The 21287-nt window shown below is 42.3% G+C and overlaps 1 protein-coding gene across 1 annotated transcript; it reads left to right on the forward strand.

The window, feature by feature from the left end:
* The first annotated feature begins 103 nt into the window (after positions 1-103).
* LOC108790662 (extracellular calcium-sensing receptor-like) lies at positions 104-21213 on the forward strand. The gene is made up of 9 exons (XM_018560973.1): positions 104-133; positions 2336-2423; positions 6458-6644; positions 7778-8069; positions 8373-9203; positions 9927-10156; positions 12501-13410; positions 16536-16615; positions 21210-21213. Exons 1-9 carry the CDS (start codon positions 104-106, stop codon positions 21211-21213), a joined length of 2652 nt encoding a protein of 883 aa, XP_018416475.1.
* Positions 21214-21287: the final 74 nt, after the last annotated feature.

A 21287-nucleotide genomic window follows, 5' to 3' on the forward strand; every position in this document is an offset into this window, starting at 1 on the left:
TAGTCGGATGTGTTTGAATGGAACGGGGAATGGAGGCAGAACACCAAGGAAAGCCCGACAGCGGTGCTGATTGTTTCAGGTCGACCCATAGCTTGGAGGAACGATGCCGATACCAATCAAGAACACCAGCCAAGTGGGCAGCTGCATGATAAAGGTGTACATATGGCAAGGCCATGCCTCCTTCATGTTTGGGTCTGCACAGAATGGCATAACTTAACCTGGGAGGCTTTTGCCCCCCCCCCACCTCTTCTTAAAGACTGTACATCCACTCCTTCAATCAGCTCATCCCTCACAGTTATTACCTTCTGTATTACTTGCCCCACCTTGTAGATTGTTCTGAAGCTCTCAGGAGCAGGGTCCTTCTAATCCTTTTGTATGGAATTGTATTGTAATTGTACTGTCCCCGAATATGTTATAAAGCGCTGCACAGACTGTTGGCGCTATATAAATTATGAATAATAATAATATTTGTTGTTATTATTATTATTTTTATTTTTTATGGTATTATCAGTTTTGAAAACAACTTGGAATACTGAGTACTAAAATAAAAATAAAGTAAACTAAAAAAAGTTATTAAAAAAAAATTCACTTTACAGTACTTTATCCTATAGCGCTATATAGCTTTTTATTATTATTATTATAATAATTATTATTATTCAGGATTTATATAGCACCAACAGTTTGCGGAGCGCTTTTATAACTTTTTGCTTCCTTAATATTTTGTGTTGTTTAGGTTCCTACAACTGAGCCTTTTTAGTTTTCAGCAGTAGAACTCCCCTTTGAGGTTGGTCATTTAAATATGACATTTTCATTGAAGTGATTCTACAGAGGAATATGAATGTAAAGGATCTTTAATGATGTTGAGAATTAAGAAATTATCTTAGACAGGCAGGTGCTGGTTTAATTAATTTTTGCAGAAATTCCTGTATGCGAGAATTCTGGTAGAGAAAATAAAAAAGATGTATTCAAAAAACACACATTGCATGAAAACCAATTGAGAGTCTGGAGAATGTGTACTGTAGTCTAAAGCTTGTTAGCTTCATAGAATCATTGTAATGTGTAATATGACATACATAATGATATTCATTTTGGGGTAACTTATTTGGATTTTGTTTACTGCCTAATAAAGGGAATATCATTTCTACAATCTCTCTCTACAACATTTTATCGTTTTATTGTTTCATTGTTGCTTGAAACATTTTGCTTTACTTGTTACTTTTTCAAAATGTTTGTTTTTGTTTTGGTCTCGGCCATGATAAATATAAATATTTAAAGATATTTATGTAAGCATTGATATATATCCCTTTAAGCCTTTTTTTCACCTATTAATGTGTAGTGTATATACATGTAAGGCCTCGTTCACACCAGCCACAGTGCTTTCCGGAACGCACTGGATCACGTTTTGGTCGGCCGAATATTCGTAGCGGCAACATTGTGACCCATATATACATGACAAAGCCCAAATCCCATTCACACTGCCAAAGACCATAAAGTATATGTGGTGCCCAGGTGACCACACGGATGGCGCCGTGCAAACACTGATAGTAAAATAAAAGTAATTCACCGGCACACACTTAAAGAAATCTTTAAAGAAGAACTATGAGGGGAGTGCTTTTCACTCACCTCATAGTTCTAGCCGACCTGTGACAATGAGACTGTCACAGGTCGGCCCAGTAGATCGGGAGGTGAGCGAACACATACCGGGTTCGCTCGCCTCTCGATCCTGTCACAGCTCTCTGCCGTGACAGGGGGAGGGGCTGGATTCCCCTCTCCCCGCTCCAATCTGCCAGCGCTGACTGGCAGAACGGACGGGGCTGGTACAGCTGGCTCTGCCTCTAGATAGGCAGAGCCAGCTGTCACTCACGCAGCTGGGCGGATCCCGTCATCTAAGTCGGGATCCGCTCCGGCTGCGGCGTCTCAGTATACCGCGGGCTGTAGCTCGTGGTATACTGAGCTTAGGGTAACGGGAGGACGCTAGTTTGTGTTCTCCCGTTACCCTAAGGAGAACTATGGGGAAAAACACTGACCCCATAGTTCTCCTTTAAAGTATTGATATGTTTATTCAATACCCAATGTCACATACTGTCATACGGTGCTAACGGTTCGGGTCCGCACAGGGATCCTTCATCAGAGCGACAGGTGTCACTGTCACTCTAACAGCTTTCTCCTGTCTTAACTGACAAACTGTCATGTTGATCAGTATTGCTTCTGACCTGAAGAAGAGAGGTTCACTCTCGAAAGCTTGTCTCTTATATATTTTGTTAGTCCAATAAGAAAGGTATCATTGCACACTGCAATACTGCGTTTTTGTCCTTTTTTGACATCATAACGCCAGCACGAACGCCAGGCAAGTTTCGTGACGTCACGTCTGATGTCACGAAGGCTTCGACAGAGCTCCGAGCCGCGCCGGAACCGGAGGTCAGGTAAGCCCGTTACAGCACCAGCTTGTGTATTATGTATTACAAAAAAATTTCATTAGGTCAACATGTGAGCCATATATATATACAGGTGAAACTCGAATAATTAGAATATCGTGCAAAGTTCATTTATTTCACTAATGCAACTTAAAAGGTGAAACTAATATATGAGATAGACTCATTACATGCAAAGCAAGATAGTTCAAGCCGTGATTTGTCATCATTGTGATGATTATGGCTTACAGCTCATGAAAACCCCAAGAACCCCAAATCCACAACCCCAAAAAAGTAGATTATTACATGCAATCAATAAAACAAGGATTGTACATAGAACAATATCGGACCTCTGAAAAGTACAAGCATGCATATGTACTCAGTACTTGGTTTGGGCCCCTTTTGCAGCACTTACTGCAATTACTTGAACAACCAAAAATAAGGAAGTAAAAAGTTATAAAAGCGCTCTGCAAACTGTAGGCGCTATATAAATCCTGAATAATAATAATTATAATAATAATAAAAAGCTATATAGCGCTATAGGATAAAGTACTGTAAAGTGAATTTTTTTTTTACTATTAAGGGTCTGGTTTGAATTTTAAGGGGGACCCTATTTTTTAAATTTTTTTGGCATTGGGGTTCCCCCTTAAGATTCTCACCAGACCTAAAGGGTCTGTTATGAATTGGGGAGGGAAACCCACACTGTTCTTTTTTAGGAAGAAAAATTCATTGAGAATGACATTTGGGAAAAAGTTTAGATGCATCAGAAATCTTCATTATCGAAAATTCCAATGCGCTTGGATTTGAAATGTTTTCATTCAGAAATTCGGATGCATCCGAATGTCCAAAAATTTGTCAGATTTTTAATTAGGTACGAAACAAATTGCACATGTCTACTCTTAAATCCTCTTTTTTTTACCCATGGTTGTATTGTGTAGACTGTCCTGTGCATTAATTACAACTGACCCCTCCACATGCATTATGCACTCCCAGCTCCTGAGTTCACACTCCTGACCCCTCTGCAATACCCACTCACCGAGCCGGATTTCCCACAAGGCCAACCAAGGCCAGGCCTCGGGGCAGCAGGGAGTAGAGGGGCAGCAGGGGTGTGGAATTCCTATCTCACGATGCCCGGGACATGCAGTTCCGGGCACTGGGTGGGTAGTTATTTTCTACATTTAGCCCGGCTTCGGGCAAGCAGAGCTAAATGTACAGTGGGGAAGCCGCCACTTTTTTTGTACAAGTGATCTTGGTGATGTCGCCGAGATCACTTGTATGCAGCCTGCAGGTCTGCCATTCTCCATGGGGGGTGGGGGCGGTTTGGCGGGTAGGAGGGTGCATTGAGGAACCTAACATTGGGGCAGCAGCGAGAGTGAATATTGACCATATTTAGAGAGAGTCTATGGTGGGCTCTGCAGGGTCATTCTCAGGTGGGCTGCAGGGGGGTATCAGGTGGGTGTAACTAGAAATCACGGGGCCCCATACAAAATTTTGCTATGGGGCCCTGTGATTTCTAGTTACGCCCCTTGTCCTGTTTATTTGTAACTTCATTCTTTTGTAATTGTGTGCCCAATGTTTTCAATTTTATAAACAACAAATGTATATAAAAGGATGGAAATTATAATGTTGCTAATTTGTAATATTCTATAACACCTCCAAAACCGCTCACATATATATTTATGTACAAGACTGCACACATGGGGAAACTCTGCACATTTCATTAAATACATTTGTCCTCATGAATCCTCCAGGCAATCCCCGTGTCTTGTTGATTCCCTTAAGCCGTCTTCCGTCCTCTTATATAAGATAAGTGGGACATTAAAAACAACTCATTCTGCTCCATTGTGCCTAGAACAGAAGAGAGGAAGTATGACAATGCGACACATATCCATATCATTGCTATGTGATACACTGCCGACGTTCAGACCGACTTCTCTTGTGTTGAATTGTTGTGTGCTCCCTCTGTGTGTTCTCAGTGTCTTGAGGAATTGTATTGCAATCAGTCCATGACAATCCAACTGATGTAACCTTCATAGAAGTGACTATCCTGGTATGTAAGTGTATACACTTCAAACATATAATGTAGGACTTTTTTGCAACTTTTTTTAGTTATATAGACTGTGATTAATGTTATGCTTACATATAATATAGCTAGCTAGATAGATAGATAGATAGATAGATAGATAGATAGATAGATAGATAGATAGATAGATAGATAGACGATAGATTAGATAGCGAAGGAGAACAATCGTCAACTTGACCCCCATTTACTTTTAGAAAATTGACCAAATGAAAATTAATTTCTTCCACTAATTTTTACTGGTGTATGGCCGGCTGAGCTGGAAGTTATAGAAATTCTGAGGATCTAAATTACAAAAAAAATACCTCCTTTTTGTGTCGTCTGACATCTCCATCGTCTCCATCGTCTCAACAATAGTCTCTCTGAGGAATAAACAACAATAGAGACAATTAGAGGAAAAGACAGGTAAGACAGGTAAGACAGGTAGACAGGTAAGACAGGTAAGACAGGTAGACAGATAGAGACAGAGACAGAGAGAGAATGAGAGAGATATATAGAGAGAGAGACAGACAGACAGATAGATAATAGATAGATATATAGATAGATAGATAGATAGATAGATAGATAGATAGATAGATAGATAGATAGATAGATAGATAGATAGATAGATAGATAGAATTTGCTCTAAACAGTAGTACATTAAGGACACCTTCACTCACTCAAGTCTTCTTTTTAGGGCTTCTTTGTCCACTTTTATTGATTCAAACACTCAAAAGTCCACACAGGTTTTTTCCTCGCAGGGGTTTTCAAACAGAGTACACACAGTCCTGGCAGCGAAAACACCAATTAGGCTTCTTGGATTTTACCTTCAGCATCTGGCCGTTTGAACCCACTGGTCCTCTATCTTTGTCTGTTTGTTTCTCAGACTAGTCACAACCGTTTCCCTCACAGTCACACCGGCTGGTCCTCACCACACAGGTGTATTGCCACACAGGCTGGTTCCAGGGTGGGGCCCTCCAGACTCCTGCACAGAGACCTCCTCTGTCTCCCGAGTGGAACACTGAACATTAACCAGCATCTGTTTCATAAGGGCTGTGCACAGGGGCTGATCACCACTAAAGTCTGGACCCAGGAATGGAGATTTCATCCCTCCCAATGCTCCCAGTTCCAGGAACCTAAGCCAAATCCAGAAAACCTGGGAAGAACTTCAAAGTTAGCTCTTTCCCAGTAAATGACACTGTGGCATTGCCATGCACTGCTACAATATATATATATATAAAGTTGGTACACAAGAGATCAGTCCACGGGAAATCAGATTAGGAAAGAATGCACGGAAGGGGCTCAGGAACAAGTGTTGCTCAAGCAACCAGAAGCTGTTCTGAGACGGATTTAAATAGGGAGACAGATAGGAGGCAAGACAGGATAAGCAGGGAGGAAGGGTATATTAACAGTCAGGTGAAGTGGGCGACATCCATAGCTGCTAACAGTGCAGCAAGAGGATAGCACATGCTAGTGGAACCACAGGTGCCAGCAGATCCACAGCAGCAAAGAGGTAAAACAAATGCAACGCAGAGAAGCACAGATCAGATCTGCAGCTGATCTGTGACACATGCACTCTGGAACTACTTTATTCCCATCTTGGGCTCTTACTCTCAGCATCTTACAGTGGTGGAATTAAAGCTGCTGTGTTGTGATGTGAAAGTGTGCTGGATATACCTGAGGTGCTGGATTGTTGCAAGAGACATGGTATATGTTTTAAGGTGTGCAATCTACTGGATATGTTTACAATATAACATTAAACATCTTATATACTTAGTGGGAAACGTTACAATCTCTGCTGAATGAAAATTGTCTAAAACCAGGCTTACCATCTGCAGCTCGACCTTACGCTGTGCATGAAGAAAACACAACAGAAGACAACATTGCTGGTTGCCAATGCATTTTGGGGAAATGGCTATTGTGATATGTTGCGTTTTCCTATATTGGAAGAAAATGGTAAATGTATCCACAACAATCTGGTCCCTAGTTTTGCTGAACCTCATTACAGTCACATCTTCTACAGATAAGAGATGTGTGTTGTCTACTTCATCAGACATGGAAGGAATGGCACAACCTGGAGATGTCATGTTTGGATTCATTGTCCCACTCCATTTGGACAGAGTTTATGAAAATGTTTCCTTCACCACGAGACCTCCAAAGATTCCCTGTGCAACGTAAGTGGGCATGATGACGTCCTTGAGAGATCTAAAATTGATATTCTAGCGTTCAGCGAATTTGGTTTTGGCTCAGCGCCACTCAAATCCTTTTTTTAATTTGGCACAGGGCTGAGAAGAGCTGGAAACTCTGTGAGGTTTATAATGATGCCTGTGCCCTCATTGGGAAGATTTTCAGTTGCCTATCACTGGATCGGGAGCTGAGAGAAATCTCTCCAATGACGACACTAACATGATCAAAAGAACTAAAAAGATTTTTTCTTTCTGCTAAGCTGCTGAAAGGTTAGAACCTCCTTTAGGTTGGTGCCTACCTCTCTATTGGGGAGAATTGCGCTAATGTTTCATCCCAGTGACACCTAGTATGACAGGCCTAGTCTATGAAGGTAGGCTTCTGTACATTCACCTTGGGAGTGAACAGCCTAGGGTGACAATGCCACTCCTCCAAAGGTACATTGCAGTGCCTGAATGTTGTTATCCTAGGACAGGGAATATACATAGGAACGGAAGACTGATAAAAAAAGAAAACTAATGCAACCATTTTGTCTCCCAACTGCCCTGACCCCTAGGCTGTCTGACCATAATTCTGACTGCCACCTGCCTCTTGCCTATATGACTATGCTTCTGCCTCTCAATTTGGTACTGGGCCTGGCAGTATGCTGATACTTTGCAGAAACTGCATGACTCTAACACCGATCCTGTTGGCTGTTACCTTTAGCAGCACAGATGGCCTAAAGAACTCAGTAACAACAATATAACAATTATAAAACATGCTGGGCTTTCTATTCAGAGATTAAAAAGCACCTGCATGTATGTTGGGTAAATCGAATTAAGAATTTTCTGTCTCTACTAGTGTCCCTCCTCTGAGCCATTCAGCTGCATGTATTTTTTTTATTTTTATTTTTGTATGTGTGCACCAGGAAACATGTTGCTACAAGTGGTATATATTATATTAATTATTTATATCTCTTGATTTTAAATACATTTCTTATTATTGAAGCACAATAATAATAACAGCAATAAGAATAATATTATTGTTATTATTAATAATAATAATAGGAAATATGCTTAAAAAATTGAAAAGTATACATTCCTTTTAAGCTCCCCCCCTCTTTTTGTATTTGTTGGTTCTGCAGATTTGATGTTGACAGCTATCAACAGATCCAGGCATTGATATTTGCAGTGGAAGAGATCAACAATAACTACAATATTCTACCAAACACAACTTTGGGCTTCCAGGTCTATGACTCATGTAATGTTCTTCAGAATGACTTGGAGGGTGCTTTGCAGCTAATGACGGGATCAAACACAGCCATCGCCAACTATAGATGCCTTAAAAATATTCTCGATAGTGCTATTATTGGAGCAGCCGTCTCCTCCAACTCTATTCTCCTGGCTCATGTTCTGGGACTCTTCCGGTACCCTCAGGTAAGGCAAAACATAAATTAATAGTAACAGTTTAGTAAAGCATTAAATAGCAACTGCCTCTGGAATACTTCAAGTGCATCTAAAGTGAAAGCTTCTTTCTGATTTTTGATACAGTAAAGAAAGATTAAAGCCACTGTTAGGTTTGTTTATTTTTGGCCATCTATGTCTAATTAGGGAGATTTCCCTTAGCGTCCAGACTTGCATAGCTAATGTGATAAACAGTTGACCATGATGCTAATACCTTCCACCTGCTAAGTGTGTGGGTCTGGTAAATAAACAACAACTGGTCTGTCTTTCATTTAGATCAGCCATTTTGCAACAAGTCGCCTATTAAGTGACCACAAAAAGTTTCCATCATTCTTTAGAACGGTTCCCAGCGATTTGTTTCAGTCTCAAGGGCTGGCTAAGCTTGTGTTATATTTTGGTTGGACCTGGGTAGGCCTGGTGGCTGTGGACAATGACTATGGTCAGCAGGGTATTCAAGTGATCAAGCAGGAGATTATCAAGGCTGGAGCTTGCATCGCCTTCACCGAAAGCATTCTTTCAAGTCAAGCTGACCGCAACGCTCGCCACATAGTTAAGGTCATTCGTCAGTCTTCAGCCAGAGTTGTCATTATCTTCTCCACAATACCTGACTTGATTCCAGTTGTGCAAGAAATGTTGAAGCAGAAGATTGATGGGAAAACATTCGTTGCCAGTGAAGGTTGGTCAACATCCCCATTTTATGCCACAGCAGAGGTTTATAAAATTTTCTCTGGCACGGTTGGATTGGCCCTGTACAGTGGAGTGATTCCAGGATTTGAAGATTTTTTAAGCAAGTTTCACCTTTTCAATGGTATGGGAAGCAATTGGTTGAAGATGCGTTGGGAAGAAACTTTCAGTTGTGAATTCGGAGCTACAAAAACGTATGGAAACTCCTCAAGCGTGATGGGTAAAGTGTGCACAGGAAGAGAGTCTCTGGATGGAACCCAGAATGGCTACCATGATGTATCCAATTTGAGAATTCCATACAATGTCTACACAGCAGTGTATATCATAGCTCAAGCATTAAGCGATCTTGAAGGCTGTAGACCAGGCGCAGGACCATTTCTTAATGCCGGTTGTGCAGGTATTAGGAACAGGAAGCCATGGCAGGTAATATTACAGTCCAAAATTTTATTTTTATGTACATATATATGGGTGGTGGTGGCGAATGTTTTGGGCATTATTCTGTCCCCCAAAGAAAAAAATGCCTCAGGTATAAAGTGCAGAGACCAAACTAGTGGTAAAGTGGATTTTATATAATTTACACCTAGTTAACAATCCAATACATAAAGCATTTATTCACCCATTTATGCTAACTAATTATGCTAACATAATAATGCTAATTTATGCTAATACTATGTTTGTTTGTGTTGTTAATGATAGACAACGTGACAAAATATAAGCAGTCTTGTACAGTTTTTTTGTTGTCATCATTATTGTTGCCCAGCAATCTCCTTGTTTTCTGTCCTGTATACATGAAAGAACAGTAAGTGGGAGGACATTTCTCCAGGTGGGACACAGGCATCGATTAAGGCATTCTCTAAGCAGAGCTGGGAAGGATAGGAACCACAGCCAGGTGTTGACTAGTTCTTGTGTTCCCTTTGGGAAAATGCTTCTCACCTTCTGTCCTGGTGATGGGCGTCAGAACTGGAAGCAATGGGAAATACTCAATAGGGACATAAAAAGCATTTACCACTCAGAAGAGGGTTTTTTTCCTACTTGGTTTATCTACAATATAAAAATAAAATTTTTAGCTCAAGCTCATAACATTTTTTTTATTTCATTCAGGAAAACATTACATAAAGTACATTGTAAAGTGTTATTACTTTACAGCTCTTATACTACATGAAAAAGGCTAGAATCACACTGAGCAATGGCCGAGAGCTTTACTTTGATGAGAATGGAAACCCAACCGCATTCTACGACATTGTGAACTTGCAGGTGAACTCAGAGGGCAGCATACAATGGCTCAAGGTCGGAAGTTATGACACTGCAGCAACTCCAAGTGCAATGTTCACTATTAACAAAAGTGCTATCCTCTGGGCGGATGGAGAGAATCAGGTGTGACCATTTTATTTTATTTATGAGCAGCTACTAAATTTCGCAACATGAGTATTTTAATGTATTGGGCATTTCTAAGCATAATATTACACAGTTCCCTTTGTTGGCAGAACATCCTTGATTTCAAGGCGTAGTGTCAGGTTTTAGAAGTTTAACGCATTAAAAATTTAATTGAACCATTAGGGATAGGCACCACACCCCCAATTTGAAATGTATACAAGAAAGATAAAGAAAAGTGGGGCTTTAAAAGTGTCCAGACCATAACAGTACAAAAACCACTTCAGTGGGTTTTGTACTGTTATTATCTGTTATTTTTATTAGGAATTTGATATTTGTGATCATTATACTTAAACTTATTTTAGATGCAATGTCTTAGAATAGTTTTAGAATAGTGAGCGCTATGGGTCTCCTGGAGTGAAGTGAGAAAGAGTAAGTCCAAAAATTGGACAGAATTAAATCTGGGTATGATCATACAAATTGTGCATAGATTGAATGTCAAGCAGTTTACTTAAACCTTCATGATTATGGCAGGTGTGCGCTGCAGAGACCTGAGATACATTGTTAAGTTACAACCATAAACTGAAGTAGACTCACGGTTGATCATTACATCAATCTAAATCCACATATCTGATGTTAGCATGTAGATCTTAAGCTGACCATACACCTAACAACCATCGCGCGACTTTCGTTGTGCGATGGTTGTAAGGTAATTAAAATTTCGTATGACCTGCCCATCTTGGACAGGCAGATCGTACTTGCGATCACCGCAAGCACTCCCCGCTGAGGGGAGGGCATGCCGATGATTGCAATGCTGAGCGGGCAGTGCCCGGCCCGGCCCGGGCGGCTTTCGTCTTCTGACCAGGCCGCCAACCCGCCAAAAATCGTACGATTTTCGGCGGGTTTTCCAGCGTGCTAGGAAGACGAAAGTCGTGCGACCGTACAGTAGATGCGGTTGCACACTGCCCATACACCTGCCGATTATCTATCGTACGATAATCGGCAGGTGTATGGGCACCTTAAGTCTTGCGCATATGGTGAGTGCAAATAACTGGAGTGCCAATCACTATCAATACTTTTAACTGTTGTAATCTTTAGGGCGGTTGAGATCAATAGCCAGCCGTAACTTAATAAGCAGTCTTTATTTTTAAAAACTGGTCAAATAAAACAGCTTGTCTTCAGCAAAACAAATAACACTTCTGTTCAGTACAAATACTCAGTGGCTCACTGTCTCAGTAAGTCTGTCAAACACCAGGGTTATAGTCCCAGCCGGCTCCAGGAGTTTGCAACACAGGCCCAGGTGCCCAGCAGCAGTGTCTGAGCAATCAGCAGTCCATAGCTTAGCACAGCCATGTGTCCAGCTTCCAGCACACCTCACAGACCACTGCAGGCTGACTGCCTATGTTCTTTAAAACCACTGCTAGCCAGTGGGTTAACCCTTTCCATTTCAAACCTGTTTTAACATCCCTTTAAAGGGACCATTGCCTAAACAGTGGGTAAATATAGGTTCCCTCCAGGACCCATTCGTGGCATCCTGTACACTGTTTATTAATAAAATAACTTGAAGGAGGGAGGTAGTGGTGAATCCAAAATGCCAGAGCATGCCTAAACCTCTCTCAGCCCACAGACAGAAGTAGCAACCTAATTGTAAAGATTACTTTGTATTATCTACACTAGATTCCACTTGTAGGATACTAATCTATGCTTCAGGTATGTTCAGCCACACCTGAAGTGGACAGCTAGGGAAGTTTTTTTTCCCCATAACTGAAAACTGTTACAGTGTAGTACAGTGTTTAGGAGGAGGTGGGATAGGCTTCCCTGAGGAGGTGAATTTACAGGGATCGCCCAAAGGTAGATAGAGTTGGATAGGTTGTGGTAGGGAGTTTCTGAGGATGTTAGAGACCCTGGAGAAGTCTTGAAAGTGAGCATGGGAGGATGTGATGAGGGAGGAAGAGAGCAGGAGGTCTTGGGAAGGGCAAAGAGGATGGTTTGGGTGATACTTTGAGATGAGGTTGGAGATGTAACCAGGGGCTGAGTTGTGGATGGCTTTGTATGTTATTGTTAGCATTTTGAATCTTATGTGTTGTGCTATTGGAAGCCAGTGGAGGGATCGAGCTGACACTTCCTGGAAATCTCCAGAATGCTATTTACTCAAATGTTCAACACTTGTTTAAGGATCTTTGAATACTCGTTATCCATGGTCCAGATAGTTGTGTATGTGACAGTATCACACTTCCACTTCAGTAGGTCGTGACATTATGTAAATAATCAATTATTGTATTATTAAATAGCAATTTATATAGAGCCAACAGGGTGATAGTACAGTTGCAATACAATTCAATACAAAAGGTTTCTTTTGGTTCATGTTTCAGATTCCTTTGAGTGCTACAAGTGTCCTTGGGATAAGTGGCCAGACCATCAGAAAACGAAATGTCTTCAAAAGAATATAGATTACCTCTCCTATGAAGATCACCTTGGACTTACTTTGGCGATCATCAGCACCGGGTCCTCTTTGGTTCCAACCGTGATTCTCAAAATTTTAGCAAAGAATAAACACAGCGCCATAGTGAAAGCCAGCAATTATTCTCTAAGTTGCCTGCTTCTCGGATCTCTATCACTGTGCTTTCTCAGTGCCTTGATTTTCATTGGGTCCCCCAACAGGGAGAGCTGTCTGCTACGCCAGCCTACATTTGGCTTGACTTTTGTCCTTTGCATATCGTGTATCTTGGCTAAGACAATCATGGTGTTGTTTGCATTCATGGCTGTCAAACCATTGAGCAGGCTGAAGAAATGGACCAATATTCGAGTGGCTTACGCAATTACAACACTTTGTTTCTTACTACAGGTAATCTTGTGCATTCTGTGGCTGTCTCTAGCTCCTCCGCACCCACAGTACAGCACTCACATTTACCCAGAACTCATTATTGCTGAGTGCAATGAAGGCTCTACTTTTGCTTTCTGGATCATGTTGGGTTACCTCTTTCTCCTAGCCACTATAAGCTTCATTGTTGCCTTCTTGGCTAGGAAACTTCCCGACAGTTTCAACGAAGCCCAGTTTATCACATTCAGCATGCTGGCCTTCCTGAGTGTCTGGATATCTTATATCCCAGCATCCCTCAGTGCTCATGGCAAATACACAGTGGCCATGGAGATCTTTGCCATTTTGGCTTCCAGTTGGGCTATAGTCCTCTGTATGTTCTTTCCTAAATGTTTCATCATATTGTTTAGACCACATATGAACTCCAGGGAAACACTGATGAAGAGAGATGGGGCTAACCCACCACCCTCTTGCAAAATACATAAACCCTATGAGTGAATGGTGACCTGTTAGAACTTCTGATAATAGTGTATGATATGTTGTGCCTTCTTGTTTTGGTGACAATTACCCGCTCTGCCAATTCCTTGTCTAGCAACCACAGGAAGTGAGTGATAATCTCTCCAGTGGGGTCACCAAAAAGAAAATGCCTAAGGGAGATGTGATGATGATGATGATGATGTCCTCCCCCCGTGTCCCCTCCCCTGACTTCTCCATTGAGATCAACAACACAATTATCAGTCCTCCCACACATGCTAGCGGGCTAGTTAGTTCTGGACTCTGACCTCTCCTTCAGACCCCATGTCCAATCATTGACTAAATCTTGGTGTCTCAATCTAAGTAACATTTCCAAGATTTGTTTTAACGAATGACACCAGAAAGCTCACTCTCTTGTCATCTTTGGCCTTGACTTCTGTAACTCACTTCTTGTTGGCCGACCTCTACACAGGCTATCCCACGTTCAGTCTATCATAAATGCTGCTGGCAGCCTCATCCACCACACCCACCGCTCAGTGGCAGCCAACCCTCTCTACCAGTCCCTCCACTGACTTCCAAAAGCACAACACATTAACTTCAAAATACTAACAATAACATACAAAGCCATCCACAACTCAGCCCCTGGTTACATCTCCCACCTCAGCTCCCACCTCATCATCCAAACCATCCTCTGTGCTCCTCCCAGGACCTCCTCCTCTCTAGCTCCCTCATCACCTCCTCCCATGCTTTTCTACAGGACCTCTCCAGAGTGTCTCCCATCCTCTGGAACTCCCTACTACAATCTCTCCAGCTATCTCCTACTCTATCTCCCTTTAGGAGATCCCTGAAAACTCATCTCTTCAGGGACGCCTATCCTACCTCCTCTTAAAGACTTCTTCAATCAGCTCATCCCTCACAGTTATCACCTTCTGTATCACTTGTCCCTCCTTGTAGATTGTAAGCTCTCACGAGCAGGGTCCATCTAATCCTTTTGTATGGTATTGTATTGGGATTGTCTTGTCCCCCCATATGTTGTAAAGCGCTGAACAAACTGTTGGCACCATATTCTTTTTTTTATATAATGTTGTAAAAACAAAAAAAGGGTTCACTGTACAATACTTTATCCTATAGTGCTATATACCTTTTTACTTTCTCATTTTGTGTTGTTTAGGTTCCTACATCTGAGAGACTCTTTAGTTCTCAGGAGTAGAACTCCCCATTGAGATTGGTCATTAAAGGAGAACTATGGGGTTAAGGCTTTTCCCCATAGTTCTCCTTAGGGTAACGGGAGGACACAAACTAGCGTCCTCCCATCACCCTAGGCTCAGTATACCGCGAGCTGTAGCTCGCGGTATACTGAGACGCCGCAGTATACCGCAAGCTGCTTCTCGCGGTATACTAAGATGCCGCAGCTGAAGCGGATCCTGACAATTGTGCTGGGATCCGCCTAGCTGCGTGACTGACAGCTGGCTCTGCCTATCTAGAGGCAGAGCCAGCTGAACCCGCCCCCTCCCCCATCCGTTTTGCCAGTCAGCGCTGGCGGATCGGAGCAGGGAACATTTCCAATGAAGTGATTCTACAGAGGCAGGTGTTTGTTTAATTAATTTTGATGGGGAAATTCCTGTGTGCCAGAATTCTGGTAGAGAAAATAAAAATGCATTAAAAAAACGAATTGCATAAAAATCAATTGAGAGTCTGGAGAATGTGTACTGTAGTCTAAAACTCTGCTTGTTAGCTTAATATAATAATTGTAATGTGCAATATTACATACATAATAATAATCATTTTGGGGTTACTGATTTGGATTTTGTTTACTGCCTAATAAAGGGAATATCATTTCTACAATTTCTCTCTACAACCTTTTCTCGTTTCATTGTTGCTTGAAACAATTTGCTTCAATTTGTTGCTTCATTTGTTGTTTTTTGAAAATGTTTTTGTTGTATGGTATCGCTATTAGCAGTAAGTCACATTCAACTGCACCTGCTGTGTAATGTTAAACATTACAAAATGAGTCCAGCTGAATGTGAATAATGACTACTAGGGATGAGCTTTGGGCTCGGATTGAGCGTGAGTTTGACCCAAACCCATCCTGTTCACAGTTTTGGTGACCAGCCAAACACAGTGGCAAGACTTGGCAAGTTTGCCCACCCCGACTGAACCTGCGGCTGGTGATTTTTTCTTGACTAGGGTAGCTCAGAGGTCCACTTTAAGTCTCCTTTAAGTAAACCCATACCAACCTTAAAGGAGAACTATGGGGTCAGTGTTTTTCCCCATAGTTCTCCTTGGGGTAACGGGAGGACACAAACTAGCGTCCTCCCGTTACCCTAAGCTCAGTATACCGCGAGCTACAGCTCGCGGTATAACAATAACAACCAATAACCAACTGTATACAACATTGTTTGGTTTCAAGGTCCTTAAAGGTACTATAACGCTGTATAGCTATATATATACACAGACCAGTATCTGCGGGCACATTTTTATACCCGAATGCCCCCAGCCTCCCTACACCGTCTCTGGGATGTAATTCAATTGCCCGCTGACCCACATTGGTCCCTATTACCCGGTCATACCGTTTGACCTTGCCACCACAGAAGGATAACCACACCACAAATGGGTCCCCCCATCAAGGTAACCAACCACAGACCAATGCCTTCAAGGATCCTAAACCACCAAGCCACAGCTGTGACAAACCAGACCACAACACTGAGACCATACCAAGGGTGGGCAGGTGGGAAGTACCTCTCTCTTCTGCCGGTCACCAACTGAAATCCCAGACACCTCCTTCCTGATTTCCCTCCGTACTAATCCACCATACTCCAATCCGATACGTGACCCTCCTTTGACCCCCTTTCTAACTTTTCCTTAACTCGTTCCTACCCTAGTTCCCCTTCCCACTCTTGTCATGTAGGCCTAGCGCTTTTTCCCTTTAATTCCATAGCTCCAGGCCTATCTTTCTTAATGGGATGCTTTTTTTTTTTTTACAAGGGGACAATACACATTCTTGTAAACAATGAGTACTGTCCCTTATATAAAATGGTTTAGGTCACCTTCAAAATTCATACCTGACCCTTATGCAGGCATGAAAACTCGGTGGCCAGGAAAGGAGGGGGAGGCAAGCATGCGGCCCTCCCCTTCTGAACCATACCAGTCCACATTGCTCAACATTGGGAGGGTACCTTACAGGGGGATGCAAAACTTCCCCCCTGTCAAGGCAGATGTGTTGGTCTGTGGGGGGAAAAAACTTATCAGAATCTGGCAGCATTCTTTAAAATTAGGGGATTCCAAGATACCTGGTCTTCAGCCCTATGTCAACAAGTAAGAGGTACATATATTTTTCGTATATGTACCTCTTACTTGTTGACATAGGACTGAAGGCCAGCTAAAAAATAAAAAAAATGCCGACACCATCAAAAAAATGTATTAAAGGAGAACTATGGAGTTAGGGCTTTTTTCCCCATAGTTCTCCTTAGGGTAACGGGAGGACACAAACTAGCGTCCTCCCATCACCCTAGGCTCAGTATACCACGTGCTGTAGCTCGTGGTATACTGAGACGCCGCAGCTGAAGTGGATCCCGACAATTGTGCCGGGATCCAAAGTAAACAAATAAAAAATAAGCAATGCCCCCGATGTAAATCCAACATCAATCCAATCATTTCAAGTAATGTAAATCCAGCACCAATTACAAAGAGTAATGCCCAAAGGCATGACGACATGGCGGCGATGCTGTCCAGAAATAAAAATCCAAATAGATCGGAAATTAAATAAAACAAAATGTATTTTGTGCTGTTACAGGTCTATAGTTTTTTCTTTCTTTTTAAATACATTTTTACATTTTTTTTATTTAATTAAAAAATATGAATTATGTAACAATAAAAAGTCTATTTTAATAATATCTAATAACTTTTTTGTTTTTTACTAATGCTTCTAACTGCAATAAATAAATGTGAAGAAGCCGATGAATTATCGAGGCAGCAAGTCCGGGGGGATTACAGACGATTTCTACCTATTGAGTGACGTTCGGCTACATCTGTATCGGGTGCAGATGTCAAATTCACACTCAAAATAGATAATGGCTCCCCCGTGGGAAAAGCCTGCAGAGACCTGCATTTTAACCCTTGCATTGGCACTGTTGCTCAGCTGGCCATATACGAGGTGTTGCTGGGTGCAGACACAGCTGATACATAGTTAATAGTCCCCTGGAAATTCTAATGTGATTCTCTATATATACTGGGAATCGGCACGGAAGACAAACGGGAAATATTGTTACATGGTAAGTGTAGGATGTTGACACATTTTCTATGTTGCATTTTCATTAGATCCAGGGAGCCCCCCTTCCATACAGAGCATAGTACTTATGTATTTCCTCATTTATATAGTGCAGAGCCGGGCCAGGGGAGTATACAGTAAGAGGGGTTAAAGCTGAACTCCAAAGAGACACAAATTAATGCAGCTCTGTACTTATTAATACATGGGTAGGCATCCTCAGCTACAAACTACAAATCCCAGCATGTCTCTACCTCCCGGAGTCATGTCTGTGGCTTGTCAGAGTCTTTCAATGTCTTATGAGATTTATAATTCTGCAGCAGCTGGGGCGCTGAGGTTGCCTACCTGACATTAATACATCATTCAAAAGCTTTAATTTGACTTGATATCAGCCTCTTGTCAGCAGAGCTTAGACTGGGGAGGGAGAAGCAGCATAATGAGCCAAACCGCTGTGCTGTATTGCAAAGAGCATGCCGATTTAAGGAGAGAGCAGAGTGATGGAGAGCAGGGCTGGATTTCCCACAAGGCCAACCAAGGCCCGGCCTCGGGGCAGCAGGGTGTAGAGGGGCAGCAGGGGTGTGGAATTCCTATCTCCTAACGACCGGGACATGCAGTTCTGGGCGCCGGGCAGGTAGTTGTTTTCTACATTTAGCCCGGCTTTAGCCGCCACTCAACGATGTCCCTGAGATCATTTGTATGCAACCTGCATGTCTGCCATTCTCCATTGGCGGGGAGGGGGGCGAATTGAGGGACCTGGCCTTGGGGCAGCAGAGAGAGTAAATCCAGCCCTGATGGAGAGAGGAGGTATTCAGTTTGCTGCTTCTACCTTCACTGTCCAGTCGCGGGCTGGGAAAGGGACAAGAACTGTACAGCAGAACAGCACAACCTGATTCCTGAGTCCTGTTTCCTGCGTCCTGGTGCCTCCTTGTACCCTGACCATTGGTCTGTGGCTCCCCTTGTGTTGCCTTGCTCCCCAGGTTCCTTTGCCCTGTTACCTTTTGTGTGTGATTATGTTGTTTTGCATTTTAGTTGGTTATTATTAGTTGTGTGTGGCTACTTGTTTTCAGTGTGTGGAATAAACTATATACCCATAAGCATTGTCTGGTGTGGTCACACATTTGGTCCTCCCGCATAGATACCGGTATGCGGTGTGGGGACACCCATGCATGGTATCCTGACACCTCATACAGGTATCTATGCGGCAGGACCAAATGTGTGACCACCCCAGAAAATGCTTATGGGTATATAGTTTATTCCAAGTAACCGCACGCAACTAATAATAGCCAACTAAAATGCAAAACAACTCGGGACTTAGGACTCAGGACTCAGATAATGATGACCATACTGTGGCCCCAGTCTCACTGCAGGGGAGCACTGGAACTGCTGGCTCAGCTCCAGCGCCACCTGGAGGTGTTCAGATCACTGACACTATCACATGGAGCTAATGGATCACCTGACAAGCATGAGTCCAGTGTGGCCACACAGCCTGCTCCTAAGAACAATGAAGTAATGTTATCTGTTGCATTGCTATCTTGACAGCTCCTCCCTTTCATCTTTTTTATTCAGAAAGCTCAGTCATATTATTGGTGTTTTTGCAATTATTTCCATTCTTTTGACTTATTGCCAATCACTTAAAAAGGGCTAATGTAGACTTTGCTGCAAATAATAATGATTGGGCTCTTATGAGAAGCTTGGCAACCCAATTATTGTATGAGACCGTAGACTGGATCACAAAAGTCTAGATTTCTTTTAATATCTTTGAGAGACGTGATTCTTTCCATTACATCAAAGTGTACACTGGGCTGGTGGACATTGACAGACATAAGAGTCAATTCACAAAAGATTATCACTGGAGTAGGGCTCTTGGCTCCTTTTCACATGTGACCCAGGTGTAGAAGGATTTTGGCTACCGAGCTCAATAGCTCAAGCTGAGATTTATAGAGCTATGATTCCCTCCTCACCCCCCTCCTGCTGTTTGGCTTTGTCCAAGGTTTCCATTAGAGACTGAATGCCTGAGAGAGTTCCATTGATATAAACCTTGTTCCTGTATTGAATGTTTATTTTGCAAAAATAAAGATTGTCTACATAAAACATCAGATTAAAAAAAAGAAATAAAATGTATCCCCCATCCCATTATAGCTACCTTTTATAATACCCAGAGCTTCTACTTAGAGATGGTTGGGTAGATGTGTAAAGTGCACATCACATGTAAGGAGGCAGCATTGGAAGCACCTTTTGCATGGAGTTTCCATGTTCTCTTTGGGCTCCATTTACAAAGCAGTGGTAAGGCCTAACCAAAAGCATTGCACATTTATAAAGCACAGCAATGTGCTTTACTGTATCCATTAAAAGTATGCCATGAAGGAAAATGGAGGCTGCAATTGTTGGCCTCTTCTTCCAAAAATTTTAATATTTTCCTTTCACAAAGCAATATTTACCCATAAGGTACGTGCAGGAAATGTCCAATGCATGCACATTATATTTGCCTTACTACCTAGCCATTGTTGGATCACATGACCGGGATCCCAAGATTCTATAGCAGAACTCATGCAAAATCTCATAATGCTGGTGCAGTTGTGTACTTTTCTTTCCCGGGGCCATAGCAGTGCTGTAAATGTGTACTGTGGGGTGCACACGCATCAGGAGATGGGTGGTTTACATCTAAAGAACATAGGACAAAAGAAGCCAAGCAGTGAGCATTACACTATGGCTTCAGCAAATATCCAGTTGAAACACACATGGGTGACTAGAATTCCACTTCAACTCTGATTGTTTGTTGGGGGGCCAGTCCCTGATGAGCCATTAGCTGGCTCGGTCAAGCTTCAACAAACATGCTGATCAAAATGGTTTTTCCTAAGCTTCTGCCTTCAGGCTGTCAGCTGTGACTAGGGTGCTGGGCTAGACCTTACCCTCTGGGGCTGAATGCATGAAAGAAGCTGTTTAATCTGGAAAGACCTCAACTGAGCTGTTTCTACTTGGTAGACCATAGCTGAGGGACACTGGAGTATAAACAAGAACCTCCACTGATCTGAATGCTGCAATCAGAAGTCTTATGATAAGCTACATTAGTGTGCTTCGTGCATGGAAAGTCTGAACTCTGTCCAGAGACCGTCAACCTAAGAATCAGTAAGAGTCGTGTGGAGTCTGTTGGGCATTCTACTTTCTCAGATCATGTTCTCCAGAAAAAAAACTTTGAAAAGACATTTGAGGACTGGGCATCTCTCGTGTGAAGAATATGAGTATGTGTAACTACCTGGAGACAAGTTATCATAGGTGTGGGGGCCTATACAAGGCCCAATTTAGTGGTGGGACTGCCATAGAAATGTGCCAGGAAGGAAGGTCCCATAGCTTCCACTAATGCAGAGGCTCAGTGTCCTAGGTGCAAAGAGAGTTGGCAGCCAGGAAAAGAAAAATTACCTCTCCCGGTAAAAACAGAGCTACATAAATACATAATGTTTTATGTTCTTCTGGAATGTTACCCTTTTGTTCATTTTGTTTACAGGTAGTCCCTAAATTATGGTCAGGTTACACTGCGGTCTCTGGGCTTTTCTCCTGACCCCCTTTCTTCCACCTTTGTACG

This window comes from Nanorana parkeri, unplaced genomic scaffold (assembly GCF_000935625.1).
Source record: "Nanorana parkeri isolate BGI_ZX_2015 unplaced genomic scaffold, ASM93562v1 scaffold491, whole genome shotgun sequence".
Taxonomy (NCBI): Eukaryota; Metazoa; Chordata; class Amphibia; order Anura; family Dicroglossidae; genus Nanorana; species Nanorana parkeri.